This window comes from Gorilla gorilla, chromosome 8 (genome assembly GCF_029281585.2).
Source record: "Gorilla gorilla gorilla isolate KB3781 chromosome 8, NHGRI_mGorGor1-v2.1_pri, whole genome shotgun sequence".
NCBI classification, from domain to species: Eukaryota; Metazoa; Chordata; class Mammalia; order Primates; family Hominidae; genus Gorilla; species Gorilla gorilla.
This window is the reverse complement of record NC_073232.2, coordinates 95,309,572-95,329,231: the sequence shown is the minus strand read 5'-3', so window position 1 is coordinate 95,329,231 and position 19,660 is coordinate 95,309,572. Positions and strand designations below refer to the sequence as shown.

Sequence of the window (19,660 nt, the reverse complement as noted above, 5' to 3'; positions counted from 1 at the left end):
AATCCTTTTATAATTTGCTTACCTTTAGTCTTTTTTCACTCAAGTCCTGACTTAGTAATATTCCAAGATACGTGGTCCTTCCATTCTGAGCCTGCCTCTGCCTATCTACCATCCCTCCTCTCTCACAAGCACACACTTTTTTGCTCTTTCTTCCTTCACCCAGCAAATGGGAACAGAGGAAACAATCAGCAGCTGATTGCAATACCATTAGCTCTCTCATGAGAGGCATTGTTCTGGGGAAGAAAAGATGCATGCATTGCACATGGGAATACTATTAGCCCAACAGTGTCAGTGTGGAAACTTTACAGTTCATTGAGTTTTAAATTTCTCTGGTCCAATGCATTAGAAAGAAATGAGATGTAAGTTGCAGAATAGTAGACATCATTAATCCATTGTTAGGCATTATTTGTCTTGTTGCAGATTGGGCTCCTGGGAAGGCAGACCCTGGGATAAAGACAGCATAGAGGACTTTTGTTAGGGAGAGCTCTTGGTATCAACACCTGTGGAAGCAAAGGGAAGAAGTGGAAGCAAAGGGAAGAAATGGAAGCAGAATTGGGCTGGGGAGAAGTTGGAATGTGATACAGTCTCAGTGAAAACCTCAGCAAACCTCACAGGGAGCTCTGAAGCTGGCATGGTCTTGCACCTGAAGTTGGGGAAAAGGTCTAGGTCTTCAGAGCCTCATATCGATGCATCATTGGAGGTAAACAATACCAGAATGGAACATGAGATTGAGAAAGGTGACTCTTCACCGGTGTTTGCTGGCAAACTTGGAGACTAAATCCTCCATATCTGAAGAAGATCGCAGCAGTGCATCAGAGTGTCTGCCATTAAGAGGCTTTTCTTGGGATCTAAAATCTCTTACTTCAAGGGGTTGACGACCTATAGTTAGGGGCAGGTTGTCACCGTGTCTACATTTTACTGATAATACCAGTTTTTATCCTCCTCTTTTTTCCCATTTGTGATAATTACCTGTTTCAGATTCTGCCTCCTGAAACATATCCTCTCCTATTTCAATTCTAGTTTTAGAGTTGAATCATGTTTTGTATTTCCAAGCTCTACTAAGAACTCTAACACTCATCCCCATCATTCTTAACTACGTAAGTTAAAAATAAAGAGAAAAACTTGAATAATTTACAGTCATTGTGTGAGCCACACTGGCCAGACTTGACAGGCTCAATTAATAGTTCTATTAACTATGTATAGGAATATATGAGCTTATTGGGAGTGAAGGGAATTTCTTTCACTGTTTTTTAGAGTTGCTAGGGGTTCAGTTAACTCCATCAAAAAATCCTCTAAATTCAAGGTGTTTCTTACTTATTCCTTATCATGTTACCTACCTTCCATCTTTCCTCAGACATAGAATTTGCTGTAATATTCCTTCTGATGAAGTCATGCCATGCCAAAGGTGATGAGGGAATGGAAAAAGAATCATAAAGGCAAGGTCTAAGCGATTATGGGAAGTAGAACATAAATGATCAAGAGAGCTTTGAGCTAAGTCTCAGCTCCCTCTGGGCAGAAACTATACATCCCAGTGTATCGAATGGAGGTTCAAGTGAACTTATTTGAATACCAGTGATAGAGAGGCCTTAGAATCCTGGAAGACTTGGGGCTTCTAAGCTATAGTAAAAAATGTATATGCATATAAACTACTTTCCTTTATGAGTGAAAGTAAGGGAAGGTCAAGGTAGAGTTTGGATATTCTGTTCTCCCCAAGGTTTTGGAAAAGGAAATCCACAAATTCACACACACACACACACACACACACACACACACACAACTTGTGCCAGGGTTTTATGACAATCTATATTGCTTTTAGCAATATAAATTAGGTGCTTGGTAAGGTGGTGGCATTTCTCTCAAGCAAAGAAAATTAAAGGGAGACCAAGCCTGAAAATGGTACTAGAAGAAGGAAATGCACCCTAGGCCTCTAATGAGGAACATATAGCTAATCCAATTCCAGGTGGAAAATACTTCCATTTGTATCATCATATTGTCATTTTTGCCTTTAGTTATTAATTGATTCATTTTTTAAATAAAACTGTGTCCCAGGCTGGTAGACAGAAAGATAACAATGTCCCGCTTGGTGCTCTAGCTTCTGTGCATTCCTCTGAGCCTACCCTAATGAATCTGATGTTGAAGATTGTTTTCATTAAACACTTTGACTCCTCACTGAGTCCCAGGAGGAGATGTTGATCTCAGAGCCCTCTTGCTGCCCAGAGTGAGACATTGACAGCCCCAAAGATGGAAGTCCCCTGGTAATCCAGCTGTTTGCTTTCATAATTACCATGATCTGTCTTTCATTTAAATGTGGTACAACTACACATTATACTGTAAAAATAAGTGATTAACTGCTTCTTTATTGTAATTTGGTTATTGTTAAGTAAGGAATTTCTTTCTTGTACAAAGCTCTAGCAGGGAGACCCTTCTAACTACCACCCTGCTGGGTGTGATTACCACTCTCTTGCTCCAGGGGAGGCTCTTAACTTTATAGCTACCCAGCCTCCAAGTTCCAGTGTGGAAAACCATGGGTGTTAACAACAGCAAGCCTCCATTGGGTATTTACTCTTTTAAACACTTTGCTATGCCCTTTACACTGTGATTACATTTTTTTTTTTTTTTTTTTTTTGAGACTGAATCTCACTCTGTTGCCTAGGTTGGAGTGCAGTGGCGCGATCTTGGCTCACTGCAACCTCCACCTCCCAGGCTCAAGCCATTCTTATGCCTCAGCCTGCCGAGTAGCTGAGATTACAGGTGCTCACCACCATGCCTGGCTAATTTTTGTATTTTTAGTAGAGATGGAATTTCATCATGTTGGCCAGGCTGGTCTCAAGTGATCTTCCTGCCTCAGCCTCCCAAAGTGCTGGGATTACAGGCATGAGTCACCGCGTCTGGCCATGATTGCATTTAATCCTTAACAAAATTCTATAAGGTAGATGTTATATTTGTTCATATTTTACCACAAAGGGAACCAAGGCTAAGAGACACGATATAATTTGCCTAATCAAATATAACAAGTAAATGACAGCCTGAAGATTTGAATCCAAGTATGACTCACTAGTGTACAACCCTGACCGTTATGCCAGATGGCATTCTTGGAGAACATAAAGTGCTATGGGCTGCACAAAAGAGAGTAACTCCTAACTCGCTCTGCGCAGCTCCACCATCTAGCGGAAGGACTATGTGAACCAGTATGGTATAGAGGTTTAGAGCATGTGATTTAAACTAGAACTCCTAAAATTAAAGAACCTATCTGTCATTTTCTTCTTTATGACTTTGAAAAATAAACATTTTAAAATAAATTCTGGTATTATTTGAAAAATGCAGTAATAATGCACAACTCTGATTTCTGTGGTGATTGGAAGCTAACACATAAAAAGCCCAGTGTGCCTGGCAAAGAGTAAGTGTTCAGAAATTGATGATAGTCACAACTGTCACAGCCAAGAGTTGCCTAGGAGATGTAACAGCTAATATCATATGGTAAGGATGGGGCCCTGGTATTAACAAAAGGGCCTTAGGTAAAATACTAAGGAAATCTGAAAATACAGACTTTAGTTAGTAATACTATATCAATATTGTTCCATTAATTGTGACTAATGTACCATGCTAATGTAAGGCATTAATAATGGAGGAATTTTGGTCTAAGGTATATGGAAACTGTCTGTTCTATTTTTGCAACAGTTCTAAATATCTAAAAAACATTCTGAAATAGTTTATTAGAAAGATAATAGTTACTAATTCTGAATTGATGCTCAAGTTTCTGTTATTTTAAAAAATCATAATCACAGTTTTCTTTGAGAATCAACACAGATAACATGCAGACAGGTATCACAAACTATATCTGGAAATTAATCTCATGTTAGAAGAGCAAATTGGTAAAAAATTATAGGTCCACTGAAAAGCAATTACACATTGGCTTGAATTTCAGACAAGCTGTAGAAACCAAATCTGTGCAAAATTCTTAAGACATGAGAAACCAAGGGGCTAATATTTTTATCTGCATTTCTTAAGTGCAGATTATATCATTTTAATAAATGAAATACCTCTACCAGAGTTCATTTGGAAAAATACACACACACACACACACACACAGAGAGAGAGAGAGAGAGAGAGAGATGTTTATATCTACTTTTTTTTTTTTTTTTTTTTTTTGAGATAGAGTCTCACTCTGTCCCCCAGGCTGCAGTGCAGCAGTGTGATCTGGGCTCACTGCAACTTCCACCTCCCAGGTTCAAGCAGTTCTCCTGTCTCAGCCTCCCGAGTAGGTGGGACTACAGTGGCACACCACCATGCCCAACTAATTTTTGTATTTTTCCTAGAGATGGGGTTTCACCATATTGGTCAGGCTGGTCTTGAACTCCTGACCTCAGGTGATCCACTTGCCTCGGCCCCTCAACGTGCTGGGATTACAGGCTGAGCCACTGCACCTGGCCTACATCTATTTCTAGTCAAACATAAACACCTTCATCTGAAGAAGGTCTAGTTTCTCACAAGGTAAGTTTAGGGCATATTCAACATGTGCATACCAACTGGTAAACTGAAGTGTATTTTTTAGTATTCATTTTCCACATTTGCCTAAAATCTTTATGAAAAACTGAATTGCTTTTTCAGAAATAGATAGATAATGGTTGATAATGTGCAGGTTCATAGCAGTGGCCCCTTTGTTCAGAAGAGTTAGCCTTTAGTGACAGGCAGACACCAAGCCCTTAATACCAGCAAGTGGTTAATCAGTGCAAAGAACATAGAATGTTCGTGGTCACTGAGAGGAATGATCATTATGTGCATCGAAGATAAACCGCGCACACATGTGTGCACATACACATCACATACATGCCTGTACATGCCTGTACACACTCACCGCAATTTACAAAAAGGTCCTAAGTCACTTGCAGATTGTTGCTAGACCCATTTCCACAGGTTCCCTCTGTGTGGCACACAGACTGAGAACTTAAAGTAACACAAAGCGCTTTCTCTAAAAGTAACCTTTAAACACTTGAAGGAAATAGTCTTACTTGCTTTTGAAGTAGAATGCTGCACAGAACATGCCCACGATGACAATTCCAAAGATGATACATGAAATTGACAGCACCTGCCTTTGATAAACTTCTTCACTCTCTGTGAATTTGAAAAACAAAATTAGAATGGATGCTAGCGGGGTGCATCAGCAACAATCTTCATCCATGTACTTCTGAGCTGGTAGGAGTCTTTCAAAGCCAACTTTTTGGTTTCTGTCATAAATAGGGAAAAAACAAGGAACTTATTATGATTCAATTACTTTGCAAAGTTCTACAGGATAACTGGTTGCTGTTATTTGTATCTGCATGGCTACATCAGAACTCATACTCAGATATTGCGATTACAGATTTATCATCAAAAGACATTCTATGACTTTAGGATTTACTGGGGACATAAGCTTGTGAAATTGTGGTAAGGCCCAAATTAATCAGCTAGAGAAACAAACTCAGGTGCTTCTGAGCTTTCCTGTGCCAGTGATGCCTTCTAATTTACCTTCTGTGGTGCCGATGCCCCTGTGTTTTCTGATTCTGATTTAGTCTTTGGCTGTCGGCCTCCCATTCTTCCTACTATCACTATGATTGACATCACTCATGAAAAAAAAAATCAATAGGCATGTAAGTATTTTATTCACCCAGTCTCTGTCCTTCTCAATACCAATGATTTGGCACAGTAGAACTCAGCCTCTTTTACCAAGGTCATACCTTGTAGCTTATCACGAAAATGACAATAATTCAAAAACAAACATTTCACTCTGTAGCCACTACCATTTATACTCCTAGGTCCTTTCTTAACCTGTATCTACCTAACAATTCTTCCATCTCATCAAGACTTTGTATCCGTAGAACCCAGCAGTTTCTCTGTTAATTATCCTCCTCTTGTCTTCATCTTTCTGTTTATATAGGACAGTGACCACGGTCCATGACTACAGTCATTTACTCTCTTGCAAATACTCTATTTACTTTATCCCTTTTGTCTTCCCTTCTACCTATTTGGCAAAATAAATGGACACAAATCCAAGAAACTGCCTTCTCCATACCTCTACTGTGGGCAGCTCAGAATGGGGGAAGAAAACTGTACCACCGGGCAAATGGACACCAATAAAGAACAGCAATCACAGAGCTTAAGTAGTCATCTAATGGTCACTAACAATCTCATCAGCCTGCCTTCCCGTTTCCCTAATGATCATCCATATCGTCTCCACACTACTCACACACCTGACACACCTTTCCCTCTCTCACTCTCAGACCTTCCATACAGGTCATAAGAAACAAGCAGCCAATTTAGAGGAAATTTCTCATTTTTTAACACATATATATTCTAAAAATATACAAAATTAATTGCATCTATATACATTCTCTCTCTGTGTCATTAACATAGAACAATAGTTCTCAAATCGTAATGCACTGGAGTCAGTCACCTTGGAGCCTAATAAAAAACAGACTGCACCTACTTCTTTCCCCAGAGTTACTGATTTAGTAGATCTGGAGTGAGTACAGAATGTCGGCATTTTTAAAAAGTTCCCAGGTGATTCTGATGCTACTGGTCTGAGAAACACACTTTGAGAACTTTTGAGCAGACTAAGAGTTCTCAAAACATGAATCATCTACATAAAAAATCACCTGAGGAGATAGATTTTTCTTTGTTAATACTAGTTATGGTTTCCTTCTTTCTAAATCAGGTTTTTTTTTTTTTTTTTTTTTTTTTTTTTTTATATAGAGTCTTGCTCTGTCACCCAGGCTGGAGTGCAGTGGCGTGATCCCAGCTTACTGCAACCTCTTCCTCCTGGGTTCACGTGATCCTCCTGCTTCAGCCTCCCAAGTAGCTAGGACTATAGGCACCTGCCACCATGCTTAGCTACTTTTTGTACTTTTAGTAGAGACGAGGTTTCACTGTGTTGGCCAGACTGGTCTCGAACTCCTGACCTCAGGTGATCTGCCTGCCTTGGCCTCCCAAAGTGCTGGGATTACAGGTGTGAGCCACCACACCCAGCCAGGATCTCTATTTAAGTAAAATTTTCAGGTATTTCTCATGCATACTAAAATTAGAACATTATTCAATTATAGCAAGCACTATTTTTTAAATAAAATAATAATTCCTTTGGTGTTCATTGTTTCCTATCATCTCAGGGGCTTCTCATCACTGAAAGTTAAAGAAAAACAATAGATTCAAATTCATTTTATGATGCCAGTATTATCATGATTCCGAAAAAGACGAAGACCTAACAAAAAATTACAGATAAATAGCCCTCATTGCCACAGATGCAAAAATCTTAATAAATTTTAGGAAATAAAATACAACAATATATAAAAAGTATAGTGCATCATGACTAAGTAAGGTTTATACACAAAAATGCAAGATTGGTTTAATATTTTAAAATTAATCAATGTGATCCACCATTTTTACATCTAAGCAGATAATTCAACAACTAGATCAGAGGCAAAAACATAGCCAAACTTAATAATATTCATTCTTGATTAAAACTCTCAAAACCTAGAAATAGAAGGCACTTCCTCAACCTAATAAAGAGTAGCTATAAAAAATCTATATCTAGCTGTGAAAGAGAGAATGTTTTTTTCCCTAAGATCAGGAATAAAGCAAGAATATCCACTCTCATACCTTCTGGTCAACACTGTACCAGAGGTTTAGTTAATGTAACAAGAAAAAATAGGAATAGAAATCATTCAGCTGGGGAAAGTAGAAGAAAAGTTGTCTTTGTTTGCAAACAACATGACAATTTATACAGAAAAGCTGATGGAATCTACAAAAGAGCTAGTATAACTATCAAGTAAGCTTAGGAAAATTTCAGGATACAAGGTTATATGAGAGAGATACAAAAATAAATGTATATCATTTTATAGCAACAAAGAAAAATTGAAACAAAAATGTCATTTACAATAGCATCAAAGCATGTAAAATACATAGAGATCAATTTAACAAAAGGCACACAAGTCTTGTACATTGAAAAGCTTAAAAGAAGATCTAAATAAATAGATATAACATGTTTATGGATTAGAAGGCTTGATATTATTAAGATGTCAATTCTCCCCAAGATGATAGACAGATTGATTGCAATGCTATTAAAATCTCAGGAAGCATTTTTGTTTTTGTTGTTCTTGTCACAGAAATTGACAAGCCAATTCTAAACGTTTTATGGAAATACAAAAGATCTACAGTAGCCAAAACAACGTTCCTGTAGCCAAGAGAACAAAGTTGTGGAATCTCATGACTTTATTTCAAGATTTCTTACAAAGCTGTAGTAATCAAGGCATATGGTATTGGCCTAATTATAGACAAATAAATAATTGCAACAGATAAAAGTGTTCTGAAATATAATATTCGAAACTTATGTGGCCAATTGGTTTTGACAAAGATGCCAACATAATTCAATGGTGAAAGAATATTTTCAAAAAATGACATTGCATCAATAGTATATATAGCCATATCCACAAAAATGAACCTGGATCCTAATCTCATACTCTATACATATATACACTCAAAAAGGATGATAGATGTAAATGTAAAGCTTAAACTACAAAATTAGAAGAAAACATAGGAAAAAATCTTAGTGCCATGGATTTGGCAAAGATTTCTTAACTAAAATATAAAAGCTACAAACTAAAAATATTTCAAAATCAATAAAATGGACTTTGTCTATCAACATTAACATTTGCTCTTCAAAGACACCATTATGAAAATCAAAAGGCAAGATACAGTCTGAAAAAATTGCAAAATATGTATTCAACAATGGACTTGTATCTTTAATTTATAAGAATGACTTCTCAATAATAAGATAAGCAAACCAATTTAAATGTGAGCAAAACATAGTTGAATAGACACTTCCTCAAAGATATCTGGATGACAAATAAGTACCTAAAAAGATACCCAACATTGTTCATTATTATTAAATTGCAAATTAAATTATAATGAGATATATGGCACCCCCACTACAATAGGTGAGATTAAAGACTTACCATACCAAATGTGAAAAGGATGTGAACAACTAGAACTCTCATGTACTTCTGATGGAAAGGTAAAATTATATAGCCATTTCCAATAGTAGCTTCACAGAAAATTAAAAATATACCTACTTTATGATCTCGCCATTCCATTACCCACAACTGTTGAAAGTTCAATTTCACTGGGTACCCAATGTTCATAGAAACTTTATTTTTAATAGCCCCCAAACTGGAAATAACCCAAGGATCCATCAACAGGTAAATGGATAATCAAATTATTACATTTCTATATAATGAAATAGTACTCAGCAGTAAAAAGAAATGAACTATTGATATAAACTACAATATGGAAGAATATCAGAATAAATATGCTGAGTGCAATAAATCAGACAACAAACAGGGTACATGTTGTATAATTCCACTTATTCAAAATTCTAGACAATGGAAACTATAATAACATAAAACATGTATGTAGATACCTGGGGTCAGGAGTAGGGACTGATAGGAGAGATTACAAATTGAAGTGGGGAAACTTTTGGGAGTTACAGACATGTTAATTGTCTCAATTACAGTGGTGGTTTCACTGGTGAATACTTATGTCAAAAATGTATCTAGTGATACATTATAAACAGGTGGCTTATCTTATGTCAACTATAGCTGCAAAAATATTAATCCTAGGGTACAAAAGAATACAAAGAATATGCAAAGAATATGTAGAATATGCAGAATATAAAATGATACATAGCTTTTTATCTTTTAGTCTTCTTTTATGATTATACTCCCATAAACCATTCTCCATGTAGCAGGCAATATAAACCTTTTAATATATATATGCATGTATATGAATGAATATGTGTGTATATTCTATTTTTACTGTGTTATTAGGTTCCTATTTGACTTATAATACCTAAAATTCTTAGTATGGTCTGAAAGACCTGCCTGATATGACACTGCTCACCCATATCAACCACTCTCCTTTTTTTCTGTTATGTCTACCATTTCAGTCCTTAGAGTCTTGAAACATGCTGTTTGCTTTATTCTTCTGCTGGCTTTTTTTTTTTTTTGAGGCAGAGTCCTGCTCTGTCACCAGCCTGGAGTGCAGTGGTATGGTCTCAGCTCACTGCAACATCCCTGTCTTGGGTTCAAGCGATTTTCCTGCCTCAGCCTCCCGAGCAGCTGGGACTACAGGTGCGTGCCACCATGCCCAGCTAATTTTTGTGTTTTTAGTAGAGACCGGGTTTCACAATCTTGGCCAGGCTAGCTCGATCTCTTGACCTTGTGATCCACCCACCTTGGCCTCCCAAAGTGCTGGGATTACAGGCGTGAGCCAATGCTCCAGGCCTTCTGCTTGTCTTTTAAATGCCCACTCCACTTTTTTTTTTTTTTTTTTTAAATCTCAAATTAAATGTCACCAGTTCAAAGAGCCTTGCATTATCAAAAAGCCTTGCACGGTAAGCTCCACTGATTCGGGGGACCATATTCTTCATTAATTTACTCATTTGGCTCATCATTATCTCCTCAGCACCTAGTGCAGCAATTCCCACATCATTGACACTTCAGACTTGTTACTTGAAGTAACAAGAAGAAATGCATATTTCTGTCTTTATAGAATTGTTCGTGTTACATCAATTCTCACCCCAGAGTGTTCTTAAGGCTTAGAATCTGTCCGTGTTGATATCAGGTACTCCTAGGCTTAAACACATCCTCCTTTCATGAGTTGACCATCTGCTTCTGACCCCACCCACATCCAAACTCTGTACCCAGCTTCTCCATTTGGAGCTGCTATGGTTTCAATATGTTCCTCAAAGTTCCTGTGTTGGAAATTTAATAGTCATTGTAACAGTACTAAGAAGTGGGGCCTTTATGAGGTGATTAGGCAATGAAGGCTCCACTCATGAAGGGATTAATACTGTTATCATGAGAGTAGACTAGTTATCACAGGAGGGGGTTAGTTATCACAGGAAGGGGTTAGTTATCACAAGAGTGGGCTCCTGATAAGAGGATGAATTCAGCTCAATTTCCTCTCCCTGTCTCCTGAGCTACTTGCCTTCCCCCTTCTGCCATAGAACTGCCCTCACCAGATGCTGGCGCTATGCTTTTGGACTTCCCAGCCTCCAGAAACATGAACCAAACAAATTTCTTTTTTCAATATAAAGTACCCATTTTGTGGTATTCAGTTATAGGCTAAAACAGGGGACTTTTCATCCAACCTTGGCCTCCTCACTGTGATTCTGCACTCACAAAGTCCTTTTCACAGCACAAAGTACCATAAGGAAAATGGTGAAAGCACTTGTACCCTGGCCTCAGAGGATGAGCAGCATGATCAACTGATTTGTAGGTATTCTGATTGTTTATCTCTGTGTTGGATTTGTGTGCTGTTCCAACCAACATACTCTAATGCTGACACTGGTATGCTGCCTGGTTTTATATTCTAGACTAGCTTCATTTGGTGCTGATGGCAATTCAAAGACACAAAAGCAAGCTGAGGGGTGGCTCAGATACACAAAATTCTTCATACCGTGACTTTCTGGGGTGCTCCCAAAATGCTGCAGAAGTTTCTGGGGCCAGCTGAAATTAGTCCATGGGGACTTGTGGTGTTTCTCTACCAGTAAAGGTACGTGCAGTACTTTATCATTAATAAGCAAATGGAAGCCTGATGAAACAAATCTGGATCAAAACCTACATGTAGAGAGCCCACATTCTAGGACCTATTTTCCTTTATTTCTTCTATTTTCTGAGACCATGCACTATATCCTCTCTTAAGATATGATCTCATGTTTTCCAGTACTTTTTCCTGTGGAATTATGTTGGGAACCAATGTTTTCGAACATTTCCTCTCTTCTTAGGGTTTATTTTTGTTTTTAATGCATTTATTTGGGATGGCATAATAGAAAACAGAAAGTAAACCTAAAAAATATCACATTATCTACATTTCTTAGTAAGTCGAGAGGGGCAATCATGTGCCCCAGCAGGCTTGGGTTGACATTTTAAAGTTGGAAAGATTCAAATTGAAGGGATAAAACATGTATTATTAAGACCTGTTTAGGCATATCATCATCTTAAAAAATGTCATCCTTTCCACCCCCACATTTGCAAGTTCATTAAATTTTCCAATTGAACTTGGAAACAAATAAATAGTTGTGCCAACTCTTAACAATTCCATTTTACTTAATTGTCAGTTCATGACTGAAATGGAATAAGCATGACTTGCATATAATAATCTATCTACCCTGCTTCTGCAAATAAAAGGAATTATAAAAATTATGGAGAATAATGCCCACTAAAACAAACAAAAACATAAGACTGCACTCACAAAAATGAATTATTTCCACATAACACGTATGCAGTATGTTTTTTGTTTTGTTTTGTTTTTTACTTGAAGCTAGTCAAATGTAGCCTGGGGACATGCAAAAATAAAAAAAGGTTCTGAGTTTAAATCAAGAGTGAAATTAAAAGTACAAAGACTACAAGTGAATTTATAGACCCAGGTGTAGCTACAATGATGGTATATTATCAGTGCATTTGATTCATAGGGTATTATGCAAGAACCAGCAGAAATCAAGGGGCTGAGAGTCTGGTAATTTTGGATTTGACTTTAATTTTGGTCACTTTTAAAATGAGTGACTGCAAGTATGCTACTTTACCTTTATAAACTTCAATTTCCTCACCTACATAAAGGCAATATCACTTATGTTTATAATGAGAATGATATCAAGTAAGGTTTCTTAAGCATATAGCACACAGTAATTCAATAAATTCTGGTTTTTCATCCTTCTATATTTTAAAATTTGTTCCCCCTGTGTGATGGCTAATTTTAGGTGTCAACTTGACTGGAATATGGAATACCTAGAAACCTAATAAAGCATTATTTTGGGGTATGTCTGTGTAGATGTTTTCAGAGGACATTAGCATGTTCATCTAAGTGGACTAGATGGGGAAAATCTGACTTCAATATGGGCAGGCACCATCCCATCTTCTGGGATCCTGAAGAGAACAAAATGAGAGAAAATGCAAATATGTTGATCTATTTGTTGAACTGAGATATACTTCTCCTTTCCTGTTCTTGGACAAAAATTCCAGGTTCCCTGGCCTTTGGACCCTATAACTTAAATCAATGACCTTGGGTTCTCAAGCCTTTGGCCTCAGACTGAGAATCACATCATTGGCTTCCCTGGTTCTGAGGCCTTTGAACTTGGATTGAGCCATGCCACCAAGGGTGGCCTGGCTAAGATCACCCCTTACCCTGAGCCAACTCCACTCAAGGAGCAGTGTGGTCCGTGGTTATGCATGCCTGACTTTTACCATCAGCTGCAACTGTTCTTATCCTCTTATTCATTGTCCTTACCAATAAAATAGAAAAACATTGCATACCTGCATGTTTAGGGATTAAATACATAAGCACGAACAAAGTGCCTAGAATAATACATGGCATATAAATGATGCACAAAACGCCAGTTTCTTTCCTTTTTCCGTTTTCTCTTGAAGCAGCATTAAGTCAAAAAGAACCTTTAAAATATTCTACTCCCATATGCAAAACTAGCCTTAGCCACAGACAGTCAGTGACTTGCTAACTCTGGGGAAGTCTGTGTCCAGAAATCGGTATTTAAGGAATTTATTTTTATGTCTTTTTTTTTAACTCATTTTTTTTAACTTGTACTTTCACTCTTGGTAACTATATTTCTCAGTTGTGGTTTTGAGTTTCCTGCCCAGAAATTTTGAGGGATGTAATACAAGCAGACCTTTTTGGGGAATGGGCTCAGTCTTTCACACTCTCCCTCACAGATAAACAAATAGGAAGTGTGTAGTATTTCTTCCATTTTCTTGGTAAAGACAATGGATAAGAGGATAAGAGCAGTTACAGCTGGTGGTGAAACAGATGCATGCAACAACCATGCATTCTGCTCCTGGAGTGAGATGAGTCCAGGGCAAGGGCAAGGGCAAGGCTCAGGCCAGGCTGCCTGCCAAAAAGATTCTCTCCACTGTTCTAATGCTGGGTTCTGAAATTTCACCATAATGTTACTTTCTTTAGTTTCATACTCTCCCTCACTTCTCCCTTTAAGAGAAATAAATTGTGCTCTTTGTCCTTGGAGACACAGAATCCTTGGAACACTTATTGGCTAGCATGATGTCTACTTAACTGGGCAGCCATAGTTCAGATCCGGATGTGTAACACAGCCTTATGGTAATTCTTTTGGAAACTGCAACAGTATGAAATTCTCAAAGTCTCTCCATAGAAACTTGTTAAGCTGTACTACGTAGAAAAAAGAATGCTACCGAAAGAAAATCACAGTCATAGTTCTTGTTACACTATTTCCCCTGAGAGATCTCTGTATGGAGGACAGAGGTGTAGGTGACCATGATACAGCATGATCTCCTACATGTGTGAGGGAACAGGAACTGTTCTAAATGGCACCTCCATATCCCCTCCAGGTATAGGGACCTAGGATTCTAGTGCTTCTTGAGAACATTTCCTTTGTACCACCATTTTTAGGGTTGCCTAAAAGACACTGAGCTCAACTATGATGTCCATAAATGTGCTGATCTTCAAGTAGTGTGAGGCTTAAGCACACACAAACACACACACACAAACCTATATGTCATATATGTAAGCAAAAGTTTTACCTGGAAACCCGCATACTCAAGATATGCAAATCAGATCCTATGTGTTGCCACTAGGTATCAAAACGAAGCATGATTACTCTTATAGTCATTCTAAAAGTCAACCAACTATACCTCAGAGGCTCCTTTCTATCCAAGTATTCATTATCTGAGGCCCTGAAGTTAAGAGTCTACATAGAGAAGCAAAAGTCATCATAATACAATATTCGATAATGAACCCACTATTTATGAAATGAGTCTTCACTCCAGCCTTTCTCCCTGCCTAATTCTAGTATTTATTTCTATCCATCAAACCAACCTCATCATCTGTGTAGGTCAGTCTCTCCCTAATGGTTGCACTCTGACTTTTTTGTCCTCATTTTAACTGGATTAAGTTTAAGTGGATTTAATCCAGTATTAATTATTGTTAGATAAAGCAGGTCTCCTGAATTTTATTTTTAAAAATCAACAAATGCTTGGGATAGATTAAAATATTAGGAGCTTATAAGCAATTGCAAATGAAGCTTGATCAGAAAAGAGAATGAAAAGGAGAATATTTAGAATGTTTAGAAATCAGGATATGCTTTTTTTAACTTGCAGATAAAAATGAATAAAGAGTTCAATGGCCTTATAAATGCCTTAAATAAGTATTTCATTTAGTTAAAAGAGAGCCTGAAGGCAAATAAAAGGAATCCTTACCATGAGATCAATGAGATCAAACATACACTGGCAGGGTGGGGCAGTTACAGAGGGTGGCAACCTGGCAGGGTGGGCATATAATAAGAATATCAGGAAGACAGAACCAGCTCCCTGAGCCTTGCTATAAGCAACCCTGAGAAAGCTGCCTGGGGGTGGGGGCCTCCAGTCCCACCATCCAAGTGCAGAGAAGCTGAGATGACCAGGAGGTACTAAAAGGCTCCATGTCTTCTACACTGTGTTATTCAGGCTAGAAGCACCTTCCCTTTTTCTACTTGAAACTCCCACTGTTATGGATTGAATTTTGTCTTCCAAAAGATGTTGAAGTAATGACTCCAGTAGCTATATGCATATGACCTTATTTGAGTATAGAGTCTGCTATGGTCTGAATATTGGTGTGCCCCCAAAATGCATATGTTAGTACCTAATGCCCTATGGAATCATATTAAGAGGTGGGGCTTTTGGGAAGTGGGTAAGTCATGAGGGCTCCACCCTCATGGATAGGATTAGTGCTCTTGTAAAATAAACTCAAGGAAGCTTCCTGCCCCTTCTACCATGTGAGGGTACAACAAGAAGGCATCATTTATGAAGCAGAGACTGAGCTTTCACCAAACACCCAATTTACTGGCATCTTGACCCTGGTCTTCCCAGCCTCCAGAACTGACAAATAAACGCCTGTTGTTTATAAGCTATGCAGTGTAGGGTACTTTGTTATGCAGCCCAGATGGACTAAGAAAGGGTCTTTGAAGAGGATCAAGTTAAGATGAGGTCATGAAAATGGATCCTAATCCAATATTACCGTGTCCTTAGTGAAAGGAGAAATTTGGACACAGAGATAGACACATACACACATAGGGAGAACATCATCTAAAGATGAAGTCAGAGACTAGGGCAATGATTCTACAAGCTTAGGAACATCAAAGAGTGACAGCCAATTACCAGAAGCTAAGAAAGAGGCAAGAAAGAGTTATCCCTTCACAGCCCTCAGAAGAAACCAAGTCTGCTAATACCTTGATAAGAACTGGAAAACAAAAGAAGTGTTGTGTGAGCCACCAGTTTGTGATGCTTTGTTACAGCAGCCCTAGCAAGTTAATCTGCCCACTGATCCCTAAAAGCTCAGAATAAATACTATTAAGCCTGAAAATTCTTCCCAAGCTTCCCTTCTGCATTCCTTTTGCACCTTTTCCATAACTGCATGGTCTTGTACCAAAAATGCACATACCCATTTCTCAAAAGCCCCTCAAGGACAAGGATAAGATCTTTATTTCTGGATAGTTGTATGTGGCTAATGCTGGCTGTGCACTAGGGGGTCACTACAAAAGCCCTTGGTGAACTCAATAGCTTCTGAGCTGGATGTCTAAGGACATTTACCAGTGGTCTTCTGCTTGGTGGGGCAATAAAAAGAGGCAGCAATTTCTTGAGGCGGGGGAGGCGGTAGAAAGTTACATTTACCCTAGGGATTCATTTTCTTGCTCTTTGCAGTCAACTGCATAATATTACACTTAAAAAAAAAATTGAAAGGTGGGGCGCCATGGCTCACACACGTAATCTCAGCACTTTGGGAGGCCGAGGCGGGTGGATCACGAGGTCAGGAGATGGAGACCGTCCTGACTAACACGATGAAACCCCATCTCTACTAAAAATACAAAAAATTAGCAGGGCGTGGTGGTGGGCGCCTGTAGTCCCAGCTACTCGGGAGGCTGAGGCAGGAGAAAGGAGTGAACCCGGGAGGCGGAGCTTGCAGTGAGCAGAGATCGCACCATTGCACTCCAGCCTGGGTGACAGAGGGAGGCTCCGTCTCAAAAAACAACAACAACAACAACAAAAAACCAATAACAACAACAACAAACAACAACAACAACAACAAAGGAAAAACTAAAATAATTACTTTATAATAATGTTGATTATAGTTTATCTTATTTCTACGCAAAATGCTTTTAGATATGCATTATCAGTTAAAGTTGATATTTAAGGGTAAATAACAGTTTAAATTCATAAGCATCTGTATTCTCAGCCTGTCATTTTCCTTTCTTCCCCTGCACCCCCACCAAACATAAACCTTTCCTGTAATAACCGCTTATCTCCTCCCCTCCTTTCACAAACAGTGCATCTCTGGCTGACTATAGATAAGTGAATGTGATAAGACATATTTTGAAAAGAGAATGAAAAGCCCTGGGTCTTCTCATTAATATGTCTAATATGCACTGGCTTTCCAAGTGCTATTTCTTCCACAAATAAATTATAAGTAAAAAGCAACCTGCATCAAATTATATCTACCAGTGAGTTTTCAATGCTAAGATAATCCCAGTCTGTGGTGTCCGAGTTCACTTTTAAAAGATCTGTTAACTCCATTTTTCCTGAATCTATAATAGCTGTCCCCTACTCCTTACCCTCAATTCTAGGTTTTATCACTTAGGATTCACTGTTCATTGGCAAAGTCACATTCTAGGAGCAAGACATGTGACTTGGAACAATAAAATTTCATTTTCTTGACAACAGGGAGAATCTGACTCAGTGGTTTAAGGGAATCTTCTAGCTGTGACCTATTTAGATGGAGTAGGGATTCTAACCCACTAAAGACCTTTTAACTTTGCTTCACAGAACATTCAGGACCAAGGTAACACACAACCTTCTCCATACTGGTGTAATGGGGCTTCACTTCTCTCAGACAGATGAGGTGTAAGCTAAAGGAATCTAACTCCTTTACCACAGGTATTAGCAGTGATCCTGGAAGATCTACAAACATAATCAGCAAAGTCAGCTCTTTGCATAGGTGTGCAGGCTGAGAGCCCTGTGGCTATTTGACTTCCCAGGCTTAAGTTGTAACTATCCCATCTCGAGTCAGGTGGATATCAGACTGCATAGAGCAGGCATATGGACTCCAGGTAGGGGTTCTCTCCTCTGGCTATACATTAGAAACACCTCGGGAGCTTCTCAAATACACCAACAACTGAACCCCAGCCCAGAGCAGATCTGAATTTCCAGCACTAGGAAGCTAGATCTGTGTACGTTCAAATCTACCTAAAGCGCTGAAGTTGAAAACCTCAGGTCTAGAAGTAGAGCATCCAGTCTGGACCAGCATGATCCAACAGAAATATAATGCAAACTACATGTATAATTTAAGCTTCCAAAGCTTTCTAGTAGGCACGGTAGAAGCAATCCAATCAATCAATCAGTCAATCAAGGGAGAAATTCGCTTTAATTATACATTTTATTTGACCCAACATATATAAAATAGTATCACTTCAATACAGAATAGCTATAAAATATTAATGAAATATTTTATATTGTTTTGGAGCTGTCTTTGAAATCCAGTGGGGCTTTTTATATGAGACTTACGGTATATGAGACTTACAGCTCATTTCAGGCTAGCCATGTTTCAAGTGTTCATCTGTGCTAATTTTACCCTAAAACTGCCTCCTTACAGATTCTAAGTTTGGTCTAATGGTTTCTCTGTACATAGTGAATTTTAACCTAACAATATGCCCAAATAGACTGTAACCTACTCCTGTACCAATCACTGTTTCAGCTAATCACAGTCAGTCAACTGTTCAAACTGTGTTCAAATGAATGCCGAGTTACTATAACCAGCTGTTTCTGTACCTCACTTCTGTTTTCTGTAGGCTACTTTCCCTTCTCCCATAAATTCCCTGCTTCCATAAATTCTCTTATACCTTCCGGCAGTGCCAAAGTCACTCTGAATGTAATTTGGTTCAGAGGGCTACCCCTTCACAAATCGCTCTATTAAAGTCATTAAATTTAACTTGTCTCCAGTTTTTCTTTTAATGACCATCACATGTTTGTGGCTACCACGTTGAATAGTGCAGACTGATAGTCGGAAAGCACAGATCTGTTCCCAGGGTCTCGCTCTATTTACCTGACTTTCGGCAATGTTATTTAACCTATCTATGACTCAGTTTTTGATGTGAAATGTGGTGATGATCATAATACCTGCCTACTGGGTCATTGGAAGATTAAATGAGATGCTTTGTACTATGCATTTAATGAGCACAGTGTCTGGCTCACTTCCAGTGTTAATAAAATATAATTGGGTTCTACTATATTATTACCATTATTTTAATATATAATAGAACCCATTGTAAAAACTGAATTTGAGAGGTAACATGTAAACTATTTGAAAACAATTTCCAATTCCTCAAGTGCATAAGAAAAATGAAGAATTAAAACAGTGTTGTAGTCAAACTCATTAGTTTCAGGTACAGAGTCATACTGATGCTCCATGAATCATAATAATGATAGTCACAGCAATAATAAATATATAATCTCTTTTATAAATATCAGTGCTGATAATATTCAACTTAATTCATTTTAACTTGATTTTTCAAAGATTTATCTTAAGGATATATGTAAACTACAGATGGAAATCCAATAGCATG

The 19,660-nt window shown here is 38.2% G+C and overlaps 1 protein-coding gene across 8 annotated transcripts in view; it reads right to left on the bottom strand.

Moving 5' to 3' along the window:
- NRG3 (neuregulin 3) overlaps positions 1–19,660 on the bottom strand; it is a 1,121,069-nt gene that overhangs the window by 36,691 nt on the left and 1,064,718 nt on the right. For all 8 annotated transcript variants that reach the window (XM_055353266.2, XM_031015502.3, XM_004049688.4 and 5 more), the window contains exon 5: positions 5,010–5,112. In XM_055353266.2, the coding sequence (XP_055209241.1) occupies positions 5,010–5,112 (103 nt within the window). The remainder of the gene's footprint in view (positions 1–5,009; positions 5,113–19,660) is intronic.